This window comes from Suricata suricatta, chromosome 2, assembly GCF_006229205.1.
Source record: "Suricata suricatta isolate VVHF042 chromosome 2, meerkat_22Aug2017_6uvM2_HiC, whole genome shotgun sequence".
NCBI lineage: Eukaryota > Metazoa > Chordata > Mammalia > Carnivora > Herpestidae > Suricata > Suricata suricatta.
Genome location: NC_043701.1, coordinates 108706844 through 108725783, shown reverse-complemented (window position 1 = coordinate 108725783; position 18940 = coordinate 108706844). Strand labels below are relative to the sequence as shown.

Genomic DNA, 18940 nt, shown 5'->3' with positions numbered 1-18940 from the left:
ATGAACTGAGAGTTGAAGGGGAAGGGGGAGGGGGGAAAAGAGGTGGTGGTGATGGTGGAGGGCACTTGTGGGGAAGAACACTGGGTGTTGTATGGAAACCAATTTGACAATAAACTATTTTAAAAAAATGATACTCTGTATGTAGTACTTAGTACATTATAGGTGTTCAATAAATGTCCATTATAAGCAAGCTTAGTCTAGGAAGATTTGGATTTACATTAAAGGTAAATTCTTGCCTTTAAGAATTCATTTTATTTTAATTTTTTTAATTTTTAAAATATTTTTATTTATTTTTGAGAGAGAGAGAGAGAGAGAGAGAGAGACGGCATGAGCAAGGGAGGGTCAGAGAGGGAGACACAGAATCTGAAGCACAGAATCTGAGCTGTCAGCACAGAGCCTGACACGGGGCTCAAACCCATGAACTGTGAGATCATGACCTGAGCCAAAGTCGGATGCCCAACCAACTGAGCCACCCAGGCGCCCCAAGAATTCATTTTAGTACAGGATTGACATTAGGCTAAACTAACATGTATCTCTCTTCCATTTAGATTGAATTTTTTTTAAGAAACATATATCTATTGTGGAAAATTGTGTCTACATAAAAATTGCTGTATTCCCAGAATTGTTACAATGTAATATTCTTAAAGTATCCTATTATCTGTCCCCCAGATTTTCTTTTTATTATTTTTAATTTGTCCTTTGAAAAACTAGCAGCATGTTTTGTTGCCTTTTGACTAACTACCTAGGTCCTGTGGCATATAAAAACATTACATTTAATGTAGTAAAGATGTCTGGTCTTCAATAATTTACGTTTGGAAACATTTTGGATCAGTTCCCACCCAGTTCCCACCACTGGAGAAAGAGATGAAATGGATCCCTCATCAGAGCTATATATAAGCTTGTAACCCTCTAGCTTTGGAAAAACAACAACAACAACAACAAAAGCAAAGTATCTTTCCCTGCCGTCTTCTTTCCAAGGACAATTTTTTAAAAACTGTAATCCTGCGCGTTAGATCTTACGGCAGTAAAAAAAAAAATGAGCCATTCGTATGATTTGTCACTTGATTGTTTTTTTGCCTTGCTGGAAATACTGCCTTCCTCTTTCAAAAATTTTTTGGAATATTTAGTAAGTGACACAAGATTTGCCGGCTGTAGAATGTATTGATGTTAATAAGGGTTCTGATACTTGCCTGCATTCATTTCCCAAAGTTACGAACTGATGTTTAACGCAGGCTTTCACCTTTGAAAGCACATAATTGTTGTGGTTGTTGCCCTTGGCCGCTGTTGTGTGCCTACTATTTTGGTACCAAACCAGGACCTTGATACACATTATCTCATTTAATTGTTTTTTAAACTTTTTAAAACATTTGTATTAATTATTTGACAGACAGAGAGAGAGCATGAGCAGGGGAGGGGGAGACACAGAATCTGAAGCAGGCTCCAGGCTCTGAGCTGTCAGCACAGAGCCCAACGCGGAACTCGAACTCAGAAACCGCAAGGTCATGACCTGTGCCTAAGTTAGATGCTTAACTGACTGAGCCATCCAGGCGCCCCATCTCATTTAATTTTTACAGCACCTCTGTGAGAAGTATTACTACCTCCCTTTGTAGTAAAGGAAACTGAGGCTCAAGAAGTTAAATAACTTTTCAGGTTGCCTGGTTGGCTCAGTGGAGCCAGAGACTTGTGATCTCAGGGTCATGAGTTTGAGCCCCACGTTGGGAGTATATATAGAGATTACTTAAAAAATTAAAAAATAAGATCTCTAATAAAAAAGATGTTAAATAACTTTTGTAGGACATAAAAAAAGAACCAGGATTCTGCCTGTGGCCTAACAGACCCCTACTGCCTATTCTCCCCTGGTTTATGCCGCAGCACCTTTCCAAACCGATTCTCACCATGAACATCTTATTAGTTTAAAAGAATTTATGTACTTATGTGAGCATAATACATCCCGATGTATGGAAGACAAAAAGACTTTACACCAAAAATGTTATGAATAGTTATCTGGATGGTACATCTGGGTGCTTTTTAAATTTTTTCTTTGGGGCGACTGGGTGGCTCAGTCTGTTAAGTGCCCAACTTCAGCTCAGGTCATGATCTCACAGTTCCCCAGTTCAAGTTCTGCATTGGGCTTTCTTCTTCTTTGTATGCCTTTGTATTTTCTTCTTTGTATGCCTTTGTATTTTCTACACACATGAACATATGTTCTTCTATAATTTTTTTTAGTTTTTTTAATGTTTTTTATTTATTTTTGAGAGAGAGACGGCGCGAGCAGGGGAGAGTCAGAGAGAGAGGGAGATACAGAATCTGAAGCAGGCTCCAGGCTCTGAGCTAGCTGTCAGCACAGAGCCCTGCACAGGGCTTGAACCCACGAACCGTGAGATCATGACCTGAGCCGAAGCCGGACACTTAACTGACTGAGCCACCCAGGCGCCCCATGTTCTTCTATAATATTTTTATGTTATCTGGTGAACTTAGTAATTGAGATAGGACATTTCTAATTCATTGTTGTTTATTTATAGATCAACTGGCCTTATTTCCTCCATGGAAATCTAGTCACTATGATGTCGTAGTTGGTGTGTTGTCAGCTCGCAATAACCATGAACTTCGGAATGTGATAAGAAGCACCTGGCTGAAGCATCTAATACAACATCCATCATTAAGTCAACGGTAGGTGTTCTTCGTCGGCACCTTGCCCGAATCACTAAGAGTTCTGAAAGACCTCTTTGGGGACAGTCAGAGATACTAATTTAGGCCTGCAGCCTTTCTCCCTGGGAGAAATGGCCATTTCATTTTCCCTTCCCTCCATGTAACAGAGTCACAAGAGGAAATTTTTTTTAATGTTTATTTTTGGAAGACAAAGCAAGTGTGCACATGAACAAAGAGGGGCAGGGGGTGGGGCAGAGGATCCCAAGTGGGCTCTGCATTGACAGTAGAAAGCCCAACATGGGCCTCGAACTCATGAACCATGAGATCATGACCTGAGCTGAAGTCGGACACCCGACCGACTGAGCCACCCAGGTGCCCCCACAAAAGGAAACTGAACCCAGGTTCTGAGCCAAAAGATAGGTGGGGGAGACTATATTCACTGGTTAAAATACATACTGTTTGTAGGTACCTGGTTGGTTTTATTTTGCTTTGTTTCTGCTTTAATTTAGAACAGTAATTTGTAAAAGGCTCTCGTCCAGAATAGTCCTCTGCTGAGACATGTCTGTGCGTAAACATGCTTTTCACTAACTCCCCAGGACACACTTAGTCTTTTCTGCTCTGTAGTATTGAGTTGTGTGACTGCAGTGTGTGGTACACCGCGCTCTTCCTCCAGACGACCCTTCCGGGGTGACCTTTGGTAGCGTGTCTCCTGTCGGTACTAGATGGCTTAGTGTTGGTAAGGAGCCCCAGGCCGCCTTCTCGGTGAGACCCACCTCTGAAGGTCACTTAGTGAGGGACCAGTGAAGAGGAGCATGGCGGGTTGAACCCTTGGTTATGTGAGGACACTGACGTGATGGGCAGTCCTCGAAGGCTCACTCAGGATTGGATGAAGCTGGACTGTTTGTGACTGAGAAGCTATTCAACTGCAGAATTTTCCTGTCATTCGTAGTGAGCATTTATAGATTTCCTATCTTATGCATAGCAGCTTTCATTCTTTTCCAAGCCCAGTTTCTTTGGTTCATGGTTTCAATGATAATGGAAGGCCTCTGACTCATCACTACTATCAGGACCTCCTCTGACACCTGCACTCCCTACTTAGTCTTTCCTCTCTCAGGAAATAATGACCCCTCTCTACCAGTTGCTCAGACAAAAAATCCTGGTGATTGGGTTATAAATGAGGGAGTGAGTCCCCCTCATGGAGTTTTTTGGGTTTTTTTTAACTTTTTTTTATAGTTTATTTATTTTTGAGAGAGAGAGAGAGACAGAGCATGAGTGGTGAAGGGGCAGAGGGAGAGGGAGACACAGAATCTGAAGCAGGCTCCAGGCTCTGAGCTGTCAGCACAGCACCCGACGTGGGGCTCAAACCCACAAACTGCAAGATCATGACCTGAGCCAAAGTCAGATGCCTAACCGACTGAGCCACCCAGACACCCCCATACTCTTATTTTAAATGCTAGTTGGTCATGAATGGTACTCTGCCTCAACTGGCCATCAGTAAAAGAAAGCGGTTGCATTCTGTGGCTGCGGCTTACTTTCGAATCTTGCATTTCACTGAAGAAGCCAGACTCCACTTGTATTTCTAGGACCTTGTTTAATTCCAAGCCTTTGTAATAAAATAAAGAAGTTGTCAACTTCACAACTGTCTACTAAGTATCTTCTTCATGAAGGTAGTGAACTGTCTGCGGTAGAATATAAAGATAGTGACAGTGTAGCCTGGGTCTTTATAGGAGAAGTTTCATGGAAGGAAGTAGCTGTAAGTGTGTAATAAAATGTTATATGTGCTGTCATAGGAACAGACAGGAAACAGCCTGGAGTGTTTGGGAACCCCCAAACGGCTCCATGTAAGTGGAGCACGGTGGGTGGGGGGTTGTGGGTAAGTGCGAGATGAAGCACTGGGGAAGGAAAGAGGGGCGGAGAAAGGGATGATGAGGTAAAGCAAGGAGGGAAGGTGTCCAACCAAGGGGTGGGCAGCGGCAGGTCATGCAGAACAGCCGTGGGGACAGGCTGCAGGGCTGAACTGAAGTGTAACCTTCGAAGAAAATGACGTCAGGAAATGGGAGGGGGAGGAGGAGGAGGATTGCTAGCCTTTAAGTTGGAGAATAATGAAATCATCAACCGAGATGAAAAATAAAATCCTAGACGAGAAGAGCAGGTGTCACGGGAAAGAAGTTCCGCTGTGGATATGTCGAGTTTGTGGTGGCTGCTGGCAGCTCTGTGCTGAGAAATGTTTACTACAAGCGGGCCTTCTGAAAAGTAGTGTGTTTATACGCACATATGTGTTTACTGTGAGCTTTGTTAATATAAGGGATACACACACACTAGTGACACGGGTAACTCACATGGCGCCCTTTATGATAAATCCCGTGCGGTCAGCAGATTCTCCCATGAATGCTTTCATTGTCTTAGACTTTTCTATCTGTAACTGACCTATGTGTGCAGTTGACAAAAGGGCATAGTTCTGACGTTAATGTTTCCTTTAAGTTAAAGAGTAAAACTGAAGTGACAATGGAGGACTTAGTCAATAAAGTCTGCGGCTTCCTTGCTGAATCAGATAATAGGGTTTGAACAGTGGAAGAGTATTTCCTCAATTTTTTGTACCATTCAAATAGAATGTCTACAGACGCATCACTTTTTTCTTTTAATTTTTACTTATTTTTAATTCAAGTATAATTAACATACAATGTTACATTAGTTTCAGGTGTATGATAGTGATTCAGTAATTCCATGCATTATTCAGTGCTCGTAACGATAAAAGTGCTCTTTAAAAAAATTTTTTTTTAAGTTTATTTATTATTGAGAGGGGGCAGAGAAGGAGAGAGAATCCCAAGCAGGCTCTGCACCACCAGCACAGAGCCCGATGCAGGGCTCAAACTCACAAACTGTGAGATCATTATCTGAGCTGAAACTAGGAGTTGGATGCTTAACTGACTGAGCCATCCAGGTGCCCCACAATAAGTGCGCCCTTCATCTATTTCACCCCTCCCCCACCCCACTTTCCCTCCGGTAACCACCAATTTGTTCTCTCTAGTTAAGAGTCTGGTTTGTCTTTCTCTGATTTACTTCACTTAGCATTGTACTCTCTACATCCATCCATGTTGTTGCAAATGGCAAAAGTTCATTCTTGTTTATGACTCAGTAATACTGCATTGTGTGCTGATACATCTTCCTGACCCATTCGTCTAGCAGTGGGCACCTGAGTTGTTTCCATGCACCCACTACCGTAAGCAGTGCTGCAGTAAACCTAGGGATACATGTATCTTTTCAAATTAGTGCTTTTGGTTTTTTTGGGTAAATAGCCAATAGTGGAATTACTGGATCGTATGGTAATTGTATTTTTAATTCTTTGAGGACCCTGCACACAGTGGCTGCACCAATTTGCATTCCCACCAGCAATGCATGAGGGCTCCCTTTTCTACACATGCTACCAGTAGTTTTTTGGTGTTGGGTTTGTAAGTTCTTTATATATTTTGACTACTAATCCCCTTACTGGATATGTCATTTACAAATATCTTCTCCCATTCAGTAGGTTGGCTTTTAGTTTTACTGATTGATTCCTTCACGGTGCAGAAGCTTTTTATTTTGGCGTAGTCCCAGTAGTTTAATTTTGCTTTTGTTTCCCTTGCCTGAGGAGACAGATCTGGAAAACTGTTTCTGTGGCCAATGTCAGAGAGATTACTGCCTTTGTTTTCTTCTAGGAGTTTTAGGGTTTTAGGTCTCACATAGGTCTTTAATCCATTTTGAGTTTTTGTGTGTAGTGAAGAGAGTGGTCCAATTCATCCTTTTGTGTGTGGCTATTCAGTTTTCCCAACACCATTTGTTGAAGAGACTGTCTTTTCCCATTGGGTGTTCTTGCCTCCTTTGTCATAGATTAATTGCCCATATAATTGTGGATTTATTTCTGGGCTCTCTATCCTGTTCCACTGATCTCTGCAGACATGGCACATTTTTAAGTTTAATCTGCATTAACTTTTCCTCCACCATTTACTTTTTTTTTCCTTCCTGTCACTTAAAGTCAACAAAAGAATAAATAAAACCCTTATTTGTAGTGTTTGCTAACTTCCATGGTGTAAATATCTCACTGTGATGACTTTCAGCCAACTAGTGCAACATCTCTGAACACGGAGTTGGGGAATGTACGTATTAGCACACCATTATATTTCTACTACATGGATATAGTAGATAAAAATAACCTGGGTTGCCTGGGTGGCTCAGTCAGTTAAGTGTCCGACTTCAGCTCAGGTCATGATCTCACAGTTGGTGGCTTTGAGCCCCAAGTTAGGTTCTGTGCTGACAGCTTAGAGCCTGGACCCTGCTTTGGGTTCTGTGTCTCCCTCTCTCTGCTCTTCCTCTATTCACACTTTGTCTCTCTTTCTCTCAAAAATAAATAAACATTGAAAAAAAAAATTTTTTAAATAACCTCAAGAGCATAAATAGTAGTGAAATAATCAAGAAATGGTTGATTAGAGTATTTTCTTTGTTTTTTATGTAATGTATTTAATTGTACGTTTATGTAATTTAATAAAGGCCAGTCTCAATAACTAGCCCACAGAATGCCCAAAAATTTAGCGGTTGGCTCTCTTAAGCCAGTAGGTGAAGGCCCCAGCACACAGCTGTCACCTGTGAGCCATCTAGGTAAAGATGTCCAATGAATGTAGGGATCTTTTACCTAGAAGATGGGTCCATACTAGAGACGCTAATTCAGGTATTATTCTTAAGCTAGTTGAAGCCTTGGGAATAAACAGTGTCCAGGGGAAGCAAGCAAACAGAGCAAGAAGAGACACAAGGGCAAAGCCCCACTTTAATATCTCCCCTAATGGACAGGCAGGGGAAGAAGAGCCAGTGAGGGGACCGAGCAGGCCATATAACAGAGGAAAAGGAGCCCTGTACAGAGACCAGCACTTTCGAACCGTAGGTTGAAGGGTTGAAAAGTGTCTGTTGATTTAGCAGCAAACCAGTGGTTACATTGGGATAAACCTATCAGTTATGTAGCGGGTATTGAAGCTGAAATCTTGAAACATTAGAGCCTGCAACTTTAGTTAATTCCTTTGTAGGACTTTGCTGTAAAGGAAAGAGTATAAACAAGGAAGGATGGTAGGTACACAGAAATTAATATCAAGACTTCATCGGGCCACCTGGGTGGCTCAGTCGGGTAAGCGTCCAACTTCAGCTCAGGTCATGATGTCATAGTTGACGAGCTCGAGCCCTGTGTTGGGCTCTGTGCTAACAGCTCGGAGCCTGAGGACTGGTTCGGATTCTGTGTCTCCCTCTCTCTCTGCCCCTTCCCCACTAATGCTGTCTCTCTGTCAAAAATGAATAAAAAATTTTTTTTAATTTTAAAAAAAGGACTTCATCGTATTTATAATGTGTAGAGAAGGAGGCACAGGTTACAGGTAACTGGCCAAGAAAGGTGCAGGAGAGGAGACGACCTCCTCTTGTGTAGACAGACTGATCTGAAGCAAAAGGAACACTTTCTGAAATAGAAGGAAGCAAGTGAAGGAGATTGCAGACAGATGTTTGTAGGTCGGGGCCTTAGGAACAGGCTTTTCTATAGTTCGCTTTTAACTGGTATGAGCGTCTGCTGGCGGCCAGACCGACCCACTCACTTGGCTTTAGACCAGCACCAAGGTAGAGGCTGGCACAGAAGTCATCAGGCGGCTGGCGACTTTTGGTTTTGCTGACTCTCTTGCTGGATGAGGAAAGGAAAGTTGGAAAGAATCCACATAAATATTTGTGTCTCAAAGCAAAAGCTCTGAGATGGGTGTGAGGAAGTGCGCGTGCGCCGAGTAGAGATCAGTACCTGATGCTAATGCCAGCGCCTCTCTCAGTGTGCTTGTCAAGTTCATAATAGGTGCCCGTGGCTGCGAGGTGCCCGTGGAGGACAGGGAGGACCCTTACTCCTGCCGACTGCTCAACATCACGAATCCAGGTGAGTCGCCTTTCTTCCTCAGCCCTGTGACTCCACGTACTAGTCTGGTGTTGACGCTCCCTGGCCTGGAGGTCGCTTTTCTGCAGATGAAAATTCAGCTTTCATCCTTTCTGACGGCTGGCTGATGACTGTCAGTATCTGTGCGGAGTCTTTATAGATGCCCATAATTTAAGGATCCGGGAGAGTTTGCTGTTCAGTGTGATTCAGATGCATCCAGAGATTCCTCACACCTAGATAAGTCCTGAATAACTGAACCTTGAACTTGGAGATAACTGCTCACTTCACTGTCTCCTCAAGTTAGAGTCACCCTGATTCAAATACTTTGTGTTTTTGGCTTTCTCTTAGGATTATTGCCTAAGCTTCTGCAAAAGAAACAAATTATAAAAAATTTTAAATAGGTGTAATATTTTGCATTCCTTCTAGTTAGAGATTTGTGAGAGTTCTAATGAGGAGGAAGAGAGACGGTCCTGATTGGGTTTCCTCTGTTTCCAGGGAACCGATTTTAGGAAATTGCTGATTGTAATAACCGTTTATCTTTCTTTATCCACATTTCCTATTATGTTCAGCTGTGTTTCTAAGGAAGATTAAACTTTTCCGTCTTAAATGTGCTGATTATGACTTCCGGTATTTTGAGATTTGTCAAACCTGTATGATTATATACACCTTGCTTTTATAGGCAGCGATGGTTAAGATTGTGGGCTTCGGAGTCAGGCTCCACAGATTTAAATCTAGGCTCTGCCTTTTCTACATGTATGACCTTTGATCAGTTATTTACCTGCTCTGTGCCTCAGTTTCTTTTTTTTAATATTTATTCATTTTTGAGGCAGAGAAAGGCAGAGAGAGGGAGACACAGAATTCAAAGCAGGCTCCAGGCCCTGAGCTGTCAGCACAGAACCCAACATGGGGCTCAGACCCACAAATCGTGAGATCATGACCTGAGGTGAAGTCGGATGCTTAACTGACTGAGCCACCCAGGCACCCCGTGCCTCAGTTTCATCATCCATAAAAGCATGAAAGTTCTTGCCTCGTAGGGACTGACAGGATAAAATAAGTTGACATATACATATAGTGTTTAGAATAGCTCTTGGGTCGTGGTAGGTAGTTAATGTTATTTTAAAAACCCTACCTTTTATAAAGTTCAGTTTCGGTCCGCTTTTTAAATAAATTGTACCATATTTTCAGGTCCATAGTGTAAAGCAGAGGTTTCTTTCTTACACTCTTTTAGTTAACATTGCATGTACAATTTCATGGGCAATTGTTTCTCTCGGGAGAAGGTCCCTTAGCTTGCACTGGCGTCCCAGAGGGACCGTGAACCTAATAAAATGTCATATTACCGATGAAATAAGAGTAGCCTAGAATGAATTACATTTGAAATCCAAAACCAAATAAAATTTTTAAAAATTTCACCTTAAATTAACCAGGCTTTTATAATTTTAAGTGTTACTGTTCATTAATAGTACAGGTGTGGAGCTCTCGATGGATAGAAGATTGACACACATGTAGTATCTAGCTTATAGGTTTTTAGAAAATATGTGTAAATTTATATTGAATCTATTGTATCTTTTTTGATGACTCAAACAGCATTTAGATTTATTTCAGTACCTTAAGCTCATCATGAGGACTAATAATCACCATGATACTCTGGGTGCGTAGGAGGTTTGATTAACAGCATTATCAAAGCAACACAATTTCCTGTGTCCAGGTAGCCTGAAGTCCAAGGTACATCTGTTTTAGATAGATACGTCGTTATGCTATAATGTGCTTAACCCGTGGGCCTTTAACATACATGCTTATACTTTGAATATCTTAAATTTACTGAGCACATGAAAAAGGAGAGTTTCTGCTGTCAGCCAGTTTATTTGACATCGCACTCTCTGGCCACTGTTTGCCCAGGCCGTGATAAAATTGTGTATCCTCTCTCTTCTCCCTCCTGCTCGTGTATGGAATTGGTTAGGAGCCATCGATTCCATTCAGTCACATTTTATTGGGCATCTATTAAGTGTAAAAGAGCATTCTGGAATTGGAAGGTAGGGATCCAAATGATCCACAGGGTGTCGGAAGAAAACTGAATTTGTTGATCTGAAAATCAAATGTAATATTTCTAAAGACTGAATACAGTGATCACAATAATATGTGTGCCTATTTTGTAAGTAAATATATGAGTGTGTATACCAATGTGGCTAACTGATGGAGTTGTGTGAGCAGCAAAATTGGAAAGCCACAGCTCTAAAAGACACAAAGAACTTTGATAAAATCTTGTAGAATAGGTTTTAATATTATTGCACTAAGTGGCACAGATATTCTCATCCATGTGAACTGCATCATGTACTCGGTCCTGATTCACTATGGTCATTAAAAACATTATTTGAAAAGGCCAGTTTTTAGCTTTGATTTAGATAGGGGAGTAGAAGGTGTACTGAGTTCAAAGTCAGTAAATCTGGGGTTAATTCCTGGCTCTGCCACTTTTCTGTGACCTCGGGCGAGTCACTCAGTATTGTAACCCTTAATGCCAAATAATGCCACATGACCACACAGTACAGTTATGAAGATGTCAGTATAATGGGACACGGCCCCTGGGATGGGATCAGAAAGGCTCACTGTGTATGACGTGCTCCAGTCTTACCGCTGTTACACAGCTTTTCAGGGTTACTGCAAGTGATTTCAAATGCTTTGTCTTATGACATCACAAATATTTTAAATTGCCCAACACGAAATAGGAATTTTGGCATTTGCAGAGCAAGACTAAATTTCCTCATTATTTATGACTGCATCAGGTACTGTTTCCAACCTTTCCTAATAGATATTCCTCTGGCGTTTGGACATTATATGTACACGTGTGTACACAAAAGCTTATTACAGTCATTCTGATAATCTAGATGTGGCTGAAAACGTCATTCTTAAATTTCAAAATAAGTTTGTTTTTGTTCCTGGAAGCAGCCGTATTTCTGGGGAATTTTTTTTTTAATTACTGCCATTTGTGAATTACAAGATTATACTTGTTTGGTTATGTAAAACTCCTTTTCTCATTACATCCTTAGTTTTGAACCAGGAAATCGAGGCATTCAGTCTTTCTGAAGACGCCTCATCAGGGATTTCTGAGGACCAAGTTGTCAGCGTGAGCTTCCGAGTTCTCTACCCGATCGTGATTACCAGCCTCGGGGTGTTTTATGATGCCGGGGATGTGGGCTTCCAGAGGAACATCACTGTCAGGCTGTATCAGGCAGAACAAGAGGTATGCGCTGTGTTTTTTTTACAAGATTCTCCCCATTTTTCTTTTTAAAAAATATCAGCTTTTTCCTCATGGAATATAGTAGATTGGGAGACTACATAATTACATCTGGTTGGAAGACTTCCTTTACTGATTGGATACATGATAGCATAATATATGAATATGCTGGTTTGGGAAGAGAATACCAATGGATAATAAACATGTTGTATCTAGAAAAGAAGAAAAATGGACTAGATTAGAAATTCCCCACCTAAAATCCCCTAAAGCCTAAGGAATTACAGAAGTTGATAATGAATGTGAAAACCTTGGCACTCTAAGGTATAAGCAAGTGTTATGGTCTCTGTTCCAACCCTAAACGTCCATCGCTGTGATGCAAGGCTGATAGCTGCCTCAAGCGTCTTTTGTAAGGAGGATGTAGACGGAGTGGAAGATGAAGACAATGGGCTTGCTCTGTTCCGGGTACGTGGGGATCTGACTCGTTCACAGAGCCTATCTGAAGGAGCGTTATCAGCGAGAAACTGTATTTGAGAAGATCCACTTGTGGGTTTTAAACTATAGGAATCTTGGTGGAATTCTACAGTGAACACCCGTATGTCTACCTAATTTCTACAATAGTTAACATTTAGCTGCCTTTGCCTTATCATATGTATAGTTATTTTTCGATCTATCTTTTTTCTTCCCTTACCGAATTTCAGAGTCAGTTTCAGACATCAGCACACCTTGACCCTAAACACTTGAGGATGCATTTCATTAACTAGACTTTAAGGTTTGCTTATGGTTTTTAATTTTTATTTATTCACTTTTTTAAAGTTTTATTTAAGGAATCTGTACATCCCATGTGGAGCTCGAACTCACGACCCCGAGATGAAGAGTCACATACTCTTCTGAGCCAGCCAAGCAGCCCTCAGTCAGTCTAAACTGCATAAAGCTGTGTAACCCAAACTCCTGTCACCCTGTCCCCTTTCCTAGAGGCAGCTTTTTTTTTTTTCTTTTACCATTGACTAGTTTTGCTTGTTGTGGGATTTTATGTGTAAATAGAATCCAAAGGTACTCTCCTGTGTAAGGCTTCTTGCACTCACCGTGTTTTTATAATCCATCCATGTTCTTATATGTATTAGTGAATTTTCCCTTTTCTTTTCCTTTTTTTTTAAAGTGAGATCTATGCCCAATATGGGGCTTGGACTCACAAACCTGAGATCAAGAGGGCATACTCTACCAGCTGAGCCAGCCAGCACCCCATACTCTTTCCTTTTTTTTTGGCTGAGTTGTATTCCAGCAGTATGTTTATCCGTTCTCCTCATAGTGGGCATATTGAATGTTTCCTGGGTTCTGGTCCTTTATTCTGTTAGTGGGATGAATTAACAATTTGTTGATTTTTAAATGCTAAACCAACCTCCTATTCATCTTGGTCATGATAGATCATTCTTTTTTTTTTTTTTTTGCTAGAAATTTTTTTAAAAATGTTTTTTATTTATTTTTGAGAGAGAGGGAGAGAGAGACAGAGCATGAGCAGGTGAGGGTCAGAGAGAAGGAGTCAAAGGATCTGAAGACAGGCTCCAGGCTCTGAGCTGTCAGCACAGAGCCCAATGAGGGCTCAAACCCACAAACCATGAGATCATGACGTGAGCCAAAGTCAGACACTTAACTGATTGAGCCACCCAGGTACCCCATAGAAATTGTGTTTTCTTGAGAACTTGTAGTTGGGTCTTCCTTTTTATCCAGTCTGAGAATCTCTACTTTTTTTTTTTTTTTTTTTTTTTTTTGAATCTCTACTTTTTTACATGAAGTGTTTATCCATTTATGTTTAATGCAGTTATTGAAGTGGTTGGATTTCTGTTTTTCATTTTGCTGTTTGTTTTTGTTCCACTGTTTTTTCATGTCTGTTCCTCTTTTCCTGCATTCTTTGGGTTTGAGTATTTTTTTCAGAATTCCATTTTAATTTCTCTGTTGTCTTTTCAGCTGCAGTTCTTTGTATGACTGTTTCGTGTGAGTGTGTGTGTGTGTGTGTGGTTGACAGAAAGATTACAATACACGTCCTAAACTTTTCATTTTTCTTAAAATTGATGTACCCTTTCATGTCAAATATAAGAAAAATGTTACAACTTTTGCTTTAAACAGCTAAATGTGTATGAAAGTAATTTAGAGAAGGTATAGTCTTTTAGAGTTGCCCACACACATATTCACTATTTCCTGTGCTCTTCATTCCGTCTTGAATATTGAAGTTTCCTCAACATGGAAATTTACCAGTAATGAATTTGCCTCATTTTCTTTTTTCTGAAAATGTTTTTATTTTGCTTTTATTCTGTCCCCCCTCCTTTTTTTCTTATGGAATATTTTCTGATATAAAAATTCTGGATTGATTTTTTTTCTCTTCAGTATTTTTAAGATGTCCATTCAGTGTTCCCTGGCCTCCGTTGTTTCCGGCGAGAAGCCAGCTCGCCTTCCAACCGCTCCAGGGGATGATACATGGAATGTGGTTTTTGCCTGCTTTTCCCAGCTGCATGGAAGATTTTCTCTTCATATTTGGTTTTAAGCAGCTTGATTGTGTTGTACTTTGGTGTGGCGTTTTCTTTGTGTCTGTTCCACTCAGGGTTTGCCAACTTTCTTGAATCTGCAACTTGATCTTTTACCAAATTTGGGAAACCTTCAGCTGTTACTTCTTCAAAAACTTTTGCTTAGCCTCACTTTCTCCACTCATTCCGGGATTTCAGTTTCATGTCAATAGACCTTTTGGCATTGTTGCCCAGATATGAGACTGTGCACATTAAAAAAGTTTTTTTGTTGTTTTTCAGATTTTATCATTTCCATTCATCTGTATTCAGATTCACTGACTCTTCCACCATCTCAAATCTGCTCTTAAGCCTCATCAGTGAATTTATTTCAGATATTGTACTTCTCAGTTCCAGAATTTCCCTTCAATTCTCTTTTGTCATTTTATTTCTCTAAAATTTCCTGTGTTCATTCATTTTGAGCATATTTCTTTGCAGCTTTGACCTTAGTTATAATAATGGCTTTAAAATCCTGTCTGGTTATTGTAGTATTTGAATCATATTGATGTCTGTCTTTGATTATTATCATCTTTTCTCTTGAGCATGGATAACAGTTTTGTGGTATATCTTCTATCAAGCAACTTTGGATTATATCCTAGATACTGTGAATAATTCATTGCAGGGCCTCTGGATCCTGTTATATTCCGTAAGGAGTATTGGTTTTTTGTTTGTTTTAGACAGGCGGCTGCCTTGGCTGAGAGACTTGAGACTTCTCCGTCGCAGTGGGCAGCTGCTGAAATCTCTGGGCATGTCTTTGGGACTTCGGGCGCTCGGATTTCAGTTTGCATGTGGATGTCATGAGTCAGCCACGGATTTGGGCAGACTTTATATGAAGAATTTAGGACTCTCTCTTTTCGACCCTTTCCTTTTTTGGGATTTGCCTCACTTTGTAGCTGATGTATTTTCCCCAACTCTGTCCTTGGGTATTTTTCAACCAGAATAACAGCAAGTTTTAATTAAAATTTCTAGTTGCCCCTGCAAGGTGTGCCTTCAGACTAAGAACCATTTAAAAATGCTTTTTTAAATGTGTCGTTGTCTTCTTCCTAGTATTGATTTTCCTCTAGTTTCAGCCTATTCACGTTCCAGTGCCTTCAGACCATTTTTTTTGTTTTGTCCAGTGTTCATAATTGTTATCTATAGAAGAATTGTTATCTGTAGTATAACTCAGTTTTTTTAGACATCGTTGAACTTATTTCTGTATTATTGTGAACGTTAATTGTTATTAACAGATACAGTGTTAGAGAGCGACCAGTAAATATGTAAATCAATTTAAGATTAGATTTTTTTTTGCATTTTGTCCTATTCCTGCTTTTTCTAAAGAATCTATAGTTGGTGAATATGCTTAATTACATAAATGTAAGCAGGAGGGAACAAATCCTAGTGATTCCAGCCATTATGATTACAGTGAGAGAGCTTTATGAAATGACTCAGGTATGGGAGCTTAAGTTTTAATTGTGTTTAAGTTTCACTGACACAAAAACTCAAACACGTAACTAAAACAGCAGGTCTCTGGATTCCAATGTTATTTATCCTGATTTAGAAATTAGGATTATTCTCGAATCTTTTTTTTTTTAACATTTCTTTAAATGTTTATTTATTTTTGAGACACAGAGTGTGAGCGAGGGAGGGGCAGAATCTGAAGCAGGCTCCATGCTCTGAGCTGTCAGCACAGAGCCTGATGTGGCGCTCAAACTCACAAACCTCGAGATCATGACCTGAGCTGAAGTCAGACGCTTAACCAACTGAGCCATCCAGGCGCTCCTGTTTAGTGTTTTAGAACTTCATGACGACTTTTGTTATCTTAAATATTGATTTAATAGCCATGATTGCACTGGAAAACGCAAATGATGTCTAAATGACAGGAGACCCGTATTGGCCGGGGCCATCGAGGATTACACCAACAAAGACAGAAGATGTTTGCAGACTTGCTGCAGGTGTACTAACATGAAGTCTTTTCCTTTTGTCTTTTCCTCCCCTATTTCTTGCCTCCCCCACTCCTGCCCCCATTTGTAGGAGGCCCTCTTTGTGGCCCGTTTCAGTCCTCCGAGCTGTGGTGTGCAGGTGAACAAGCTGTGGTACAAGCCTGTGGAGCAGTTCATCTTGCCCGAGGTACGGGGGTAATGAAGAGGCTGTGGGTACCAGTTCAGTCCTCCGCAGGGCGGGGGTTCGTTCTGCAGAGACGGGGGCTCAGTGTTCCGTGGTTCCGTGCGGCTGCTGCGGGGTGTGTGCTGACCGGGGCTGTCCGCGCCCGACTGCCACGGAGCCCCAGGAGTTGCCAGACCACACTCGGTGGAAAGCACTGCAGTTACATGGTTTACCTAGTGAAGCAGGGACTGCATGACTGGTTTCATGCCGAAGGATAATAATAGGTCCGGCCAGAGGGAAACACCAGATGCAGACACCATCTGAATGAGTCAGGTAATCTATTTATCTAAAGATGGCGATGGTCAGTGCAGACAGGATAATTGCAGAGAGATCGGCCACATTTCCAATATGAATAAAGCTCCCCAGGTTATGGAACATGACTGAAAAGAGCTGTCCCCTTCTAGGTTTTTCCAGGTCCAGTGTTAAGTACAGGTGTTCTAGAGATCCCCTCACCCCCCCCTGCCAGGCGCCCTCATCAGTCCTGCAGTGAAGCCACGCTCTGGCTGTGGAATATTTTGAGGTTGGACATGATCAGATCACTTATCTGTCAGCCTCAGCCTTTCCAGCCTCGTTCGTCTGGTCCAAGGCCATTCCTCAGTGCTTTGGAACCGCAGTCAGGATCAGGTTCCCAAGCGTCCCTGGGAGTCACTTTAGATCTCCTGGAGAGTTCCAATGTCAAAGCCTAGCTAAAACGTGGAAGCTAGACAGCCGATCGGCTCTGCGGACTGACCCAGAGACCTCTTCTACCGCTGGTCGTGTGGGTTCAGTTTACTTGTGCAACACATCTTACAGCACACTGTGGGTCTTCGCAGTTAAGAACAAGTAGTTGAAACTATCTATGTTAATTCTGTAGATGTGAAAGGGATCACCTTCATTTTGCCTGTACATGAACTTTGGCTTAAAAACATTTTACATGAAAGTAAAACTAAAACACACTGGGGGAAAAAAATCTCCCCATTTCTCAGTGTCACACAACAACCAGTAGCGAGCATCCTCATGTTCTCTCCTCTTTGGTGTACGTACCTGGTTATTTTCTTAGGGTAAGTTGTTGGTTTGGACTTTACACACATTTTTAAGGTATATGATTTCTTTCCAGAGGGCAGCTTAGCAGTTTGTATCAGTTTGAGTGAGCGCCAGCGTTGTGTGAGAATGCCTCTTTTCCTGTGTCCTTGTAGTCCTTTTAATTTCATATATGAACTTTTTTCTTTGTGACATGAAGTATGTACCATCAAAGGTTTCTTCTAATTAAGAGCAGTGGCTTAGCTATGTAGCATTGGCTACGTGTTGGATCTCAGCTTTTGAAGGAAGCCATTCTTTGTTTTGTTTGTTTATTTTAATTCTTAAAATGTTTTTATTTATTTTTGAGAGAGCACAGCAGGGAAGGGGGAGAGGGAGGGGGACAGAAGATCCGAAGCGGGTTCTGTGCTGATAGGCTGACAGCAGCAAGCCTGATGCGGGGTTCAGACTCACTAACCACAAGATCATGACCTGAGCCGAAGCCAAGAGTTGGATGCTTAACCGGCTGAGCCACCCAGGTGCCCCTTACCCCCTCCTCTTAAAGAGTTGCTAAATCTCACCACCATCAACATTTTGAGCCAGATAATTCTTTGTTGTGGGCGCTTTCCTGTCCATGAAAGGAGCATTGGGCTCCTGGCTTACAGTGTGGAGTCTGCTTGGGATTCTCTCTCTCCTTCTTTCTCTTCCCCTCCCCCGCATGCAGTGTCTCTGTCTCTCTCAAAATAAATAAACTTAAAAAAAAAAAAAAGAGGAAGGAGGCATGGTATGAGGCAAATAGAAAGAAAAAAGTTTTAATACTTCAGGCTAATCAGTTTTATGGAGTCTGGCCCATTATCTTGGTCAGCTGGAAAGAATTAGGAATTTTGATTAGTCCACAAAATTAGTTACTTTCCATTAGAAGGCCCTTGTTCTTTGGAAATACATGTTGAAGTATTTAAAAGTGAAATGTCACAATGTCTGCATTTTGTTTTCAAGTTTTTTGACAATAAGAACAGAAAAGTATGTGTGTAAACAGAGATGAAGCAGATGTGGCCAAATGTTGACAGTTGGTGGGGCTAGGTGATTTGGGTTATATTCAACTTTTCTGTATCTTTGAGGTTTTTCAAAATAAAAACTGGCTCAAGGTCAGGATGGTGAATTAGCAGTAGGTACTAACGTTGGGGTGGTGAGTGGGCATCTTAGTAAGATTTTTCATGCCCGTGGCCTGGTGATCTTTATGTCACTTTAAGCTTCAAGCTAAATTGACTTTTTGTTTTTCATTACTCGTAAGTAATATTTTTTCTTTTAAAAACATGCAGTGATTTAACAGTGGCCATACCACATGGTGAGGAGGTAGGATTATGGAGGATTTTTATTTTCTTCTTTTTATGCATTTCTCTAAATGTTCTGTAATAAATATAAGAGCTTTATAAAAACAAAACACTC

General features: G+C 41.1%; 1 protein-coding gene across 1 annotated transcript in view; it reads left to right on the top strand.

Moving 5' to 3' along the window:
• Positions 1-18940, top strand: part of B3GALNT2 (beta-1,3-N-acetylgalactosaminyltransferase 2) — a gene marked incomplete at its 5' end in the record, with an annotated part of 53247 nt that overhangs the window by 11636 nt on the left and 22671 nt on the right. The window contains 4 exons of the mRNA XM_029919407.1: positions 2523-2670; positions 8475-8575; positions 11614-11807; positions 16367-16462. Of these exons, the coding sequence (XP_029775267.1) occupies positions 2523-2670; positions 8475-8575; positions 11614-11807; positions 16367-16462 (539 nt within the window). The remainder of the gene's footprint in view (positions 1-2522; positions 2671-8474; positions 8576-11613; positions 11808-16366; positions 16463-18940) is intronic.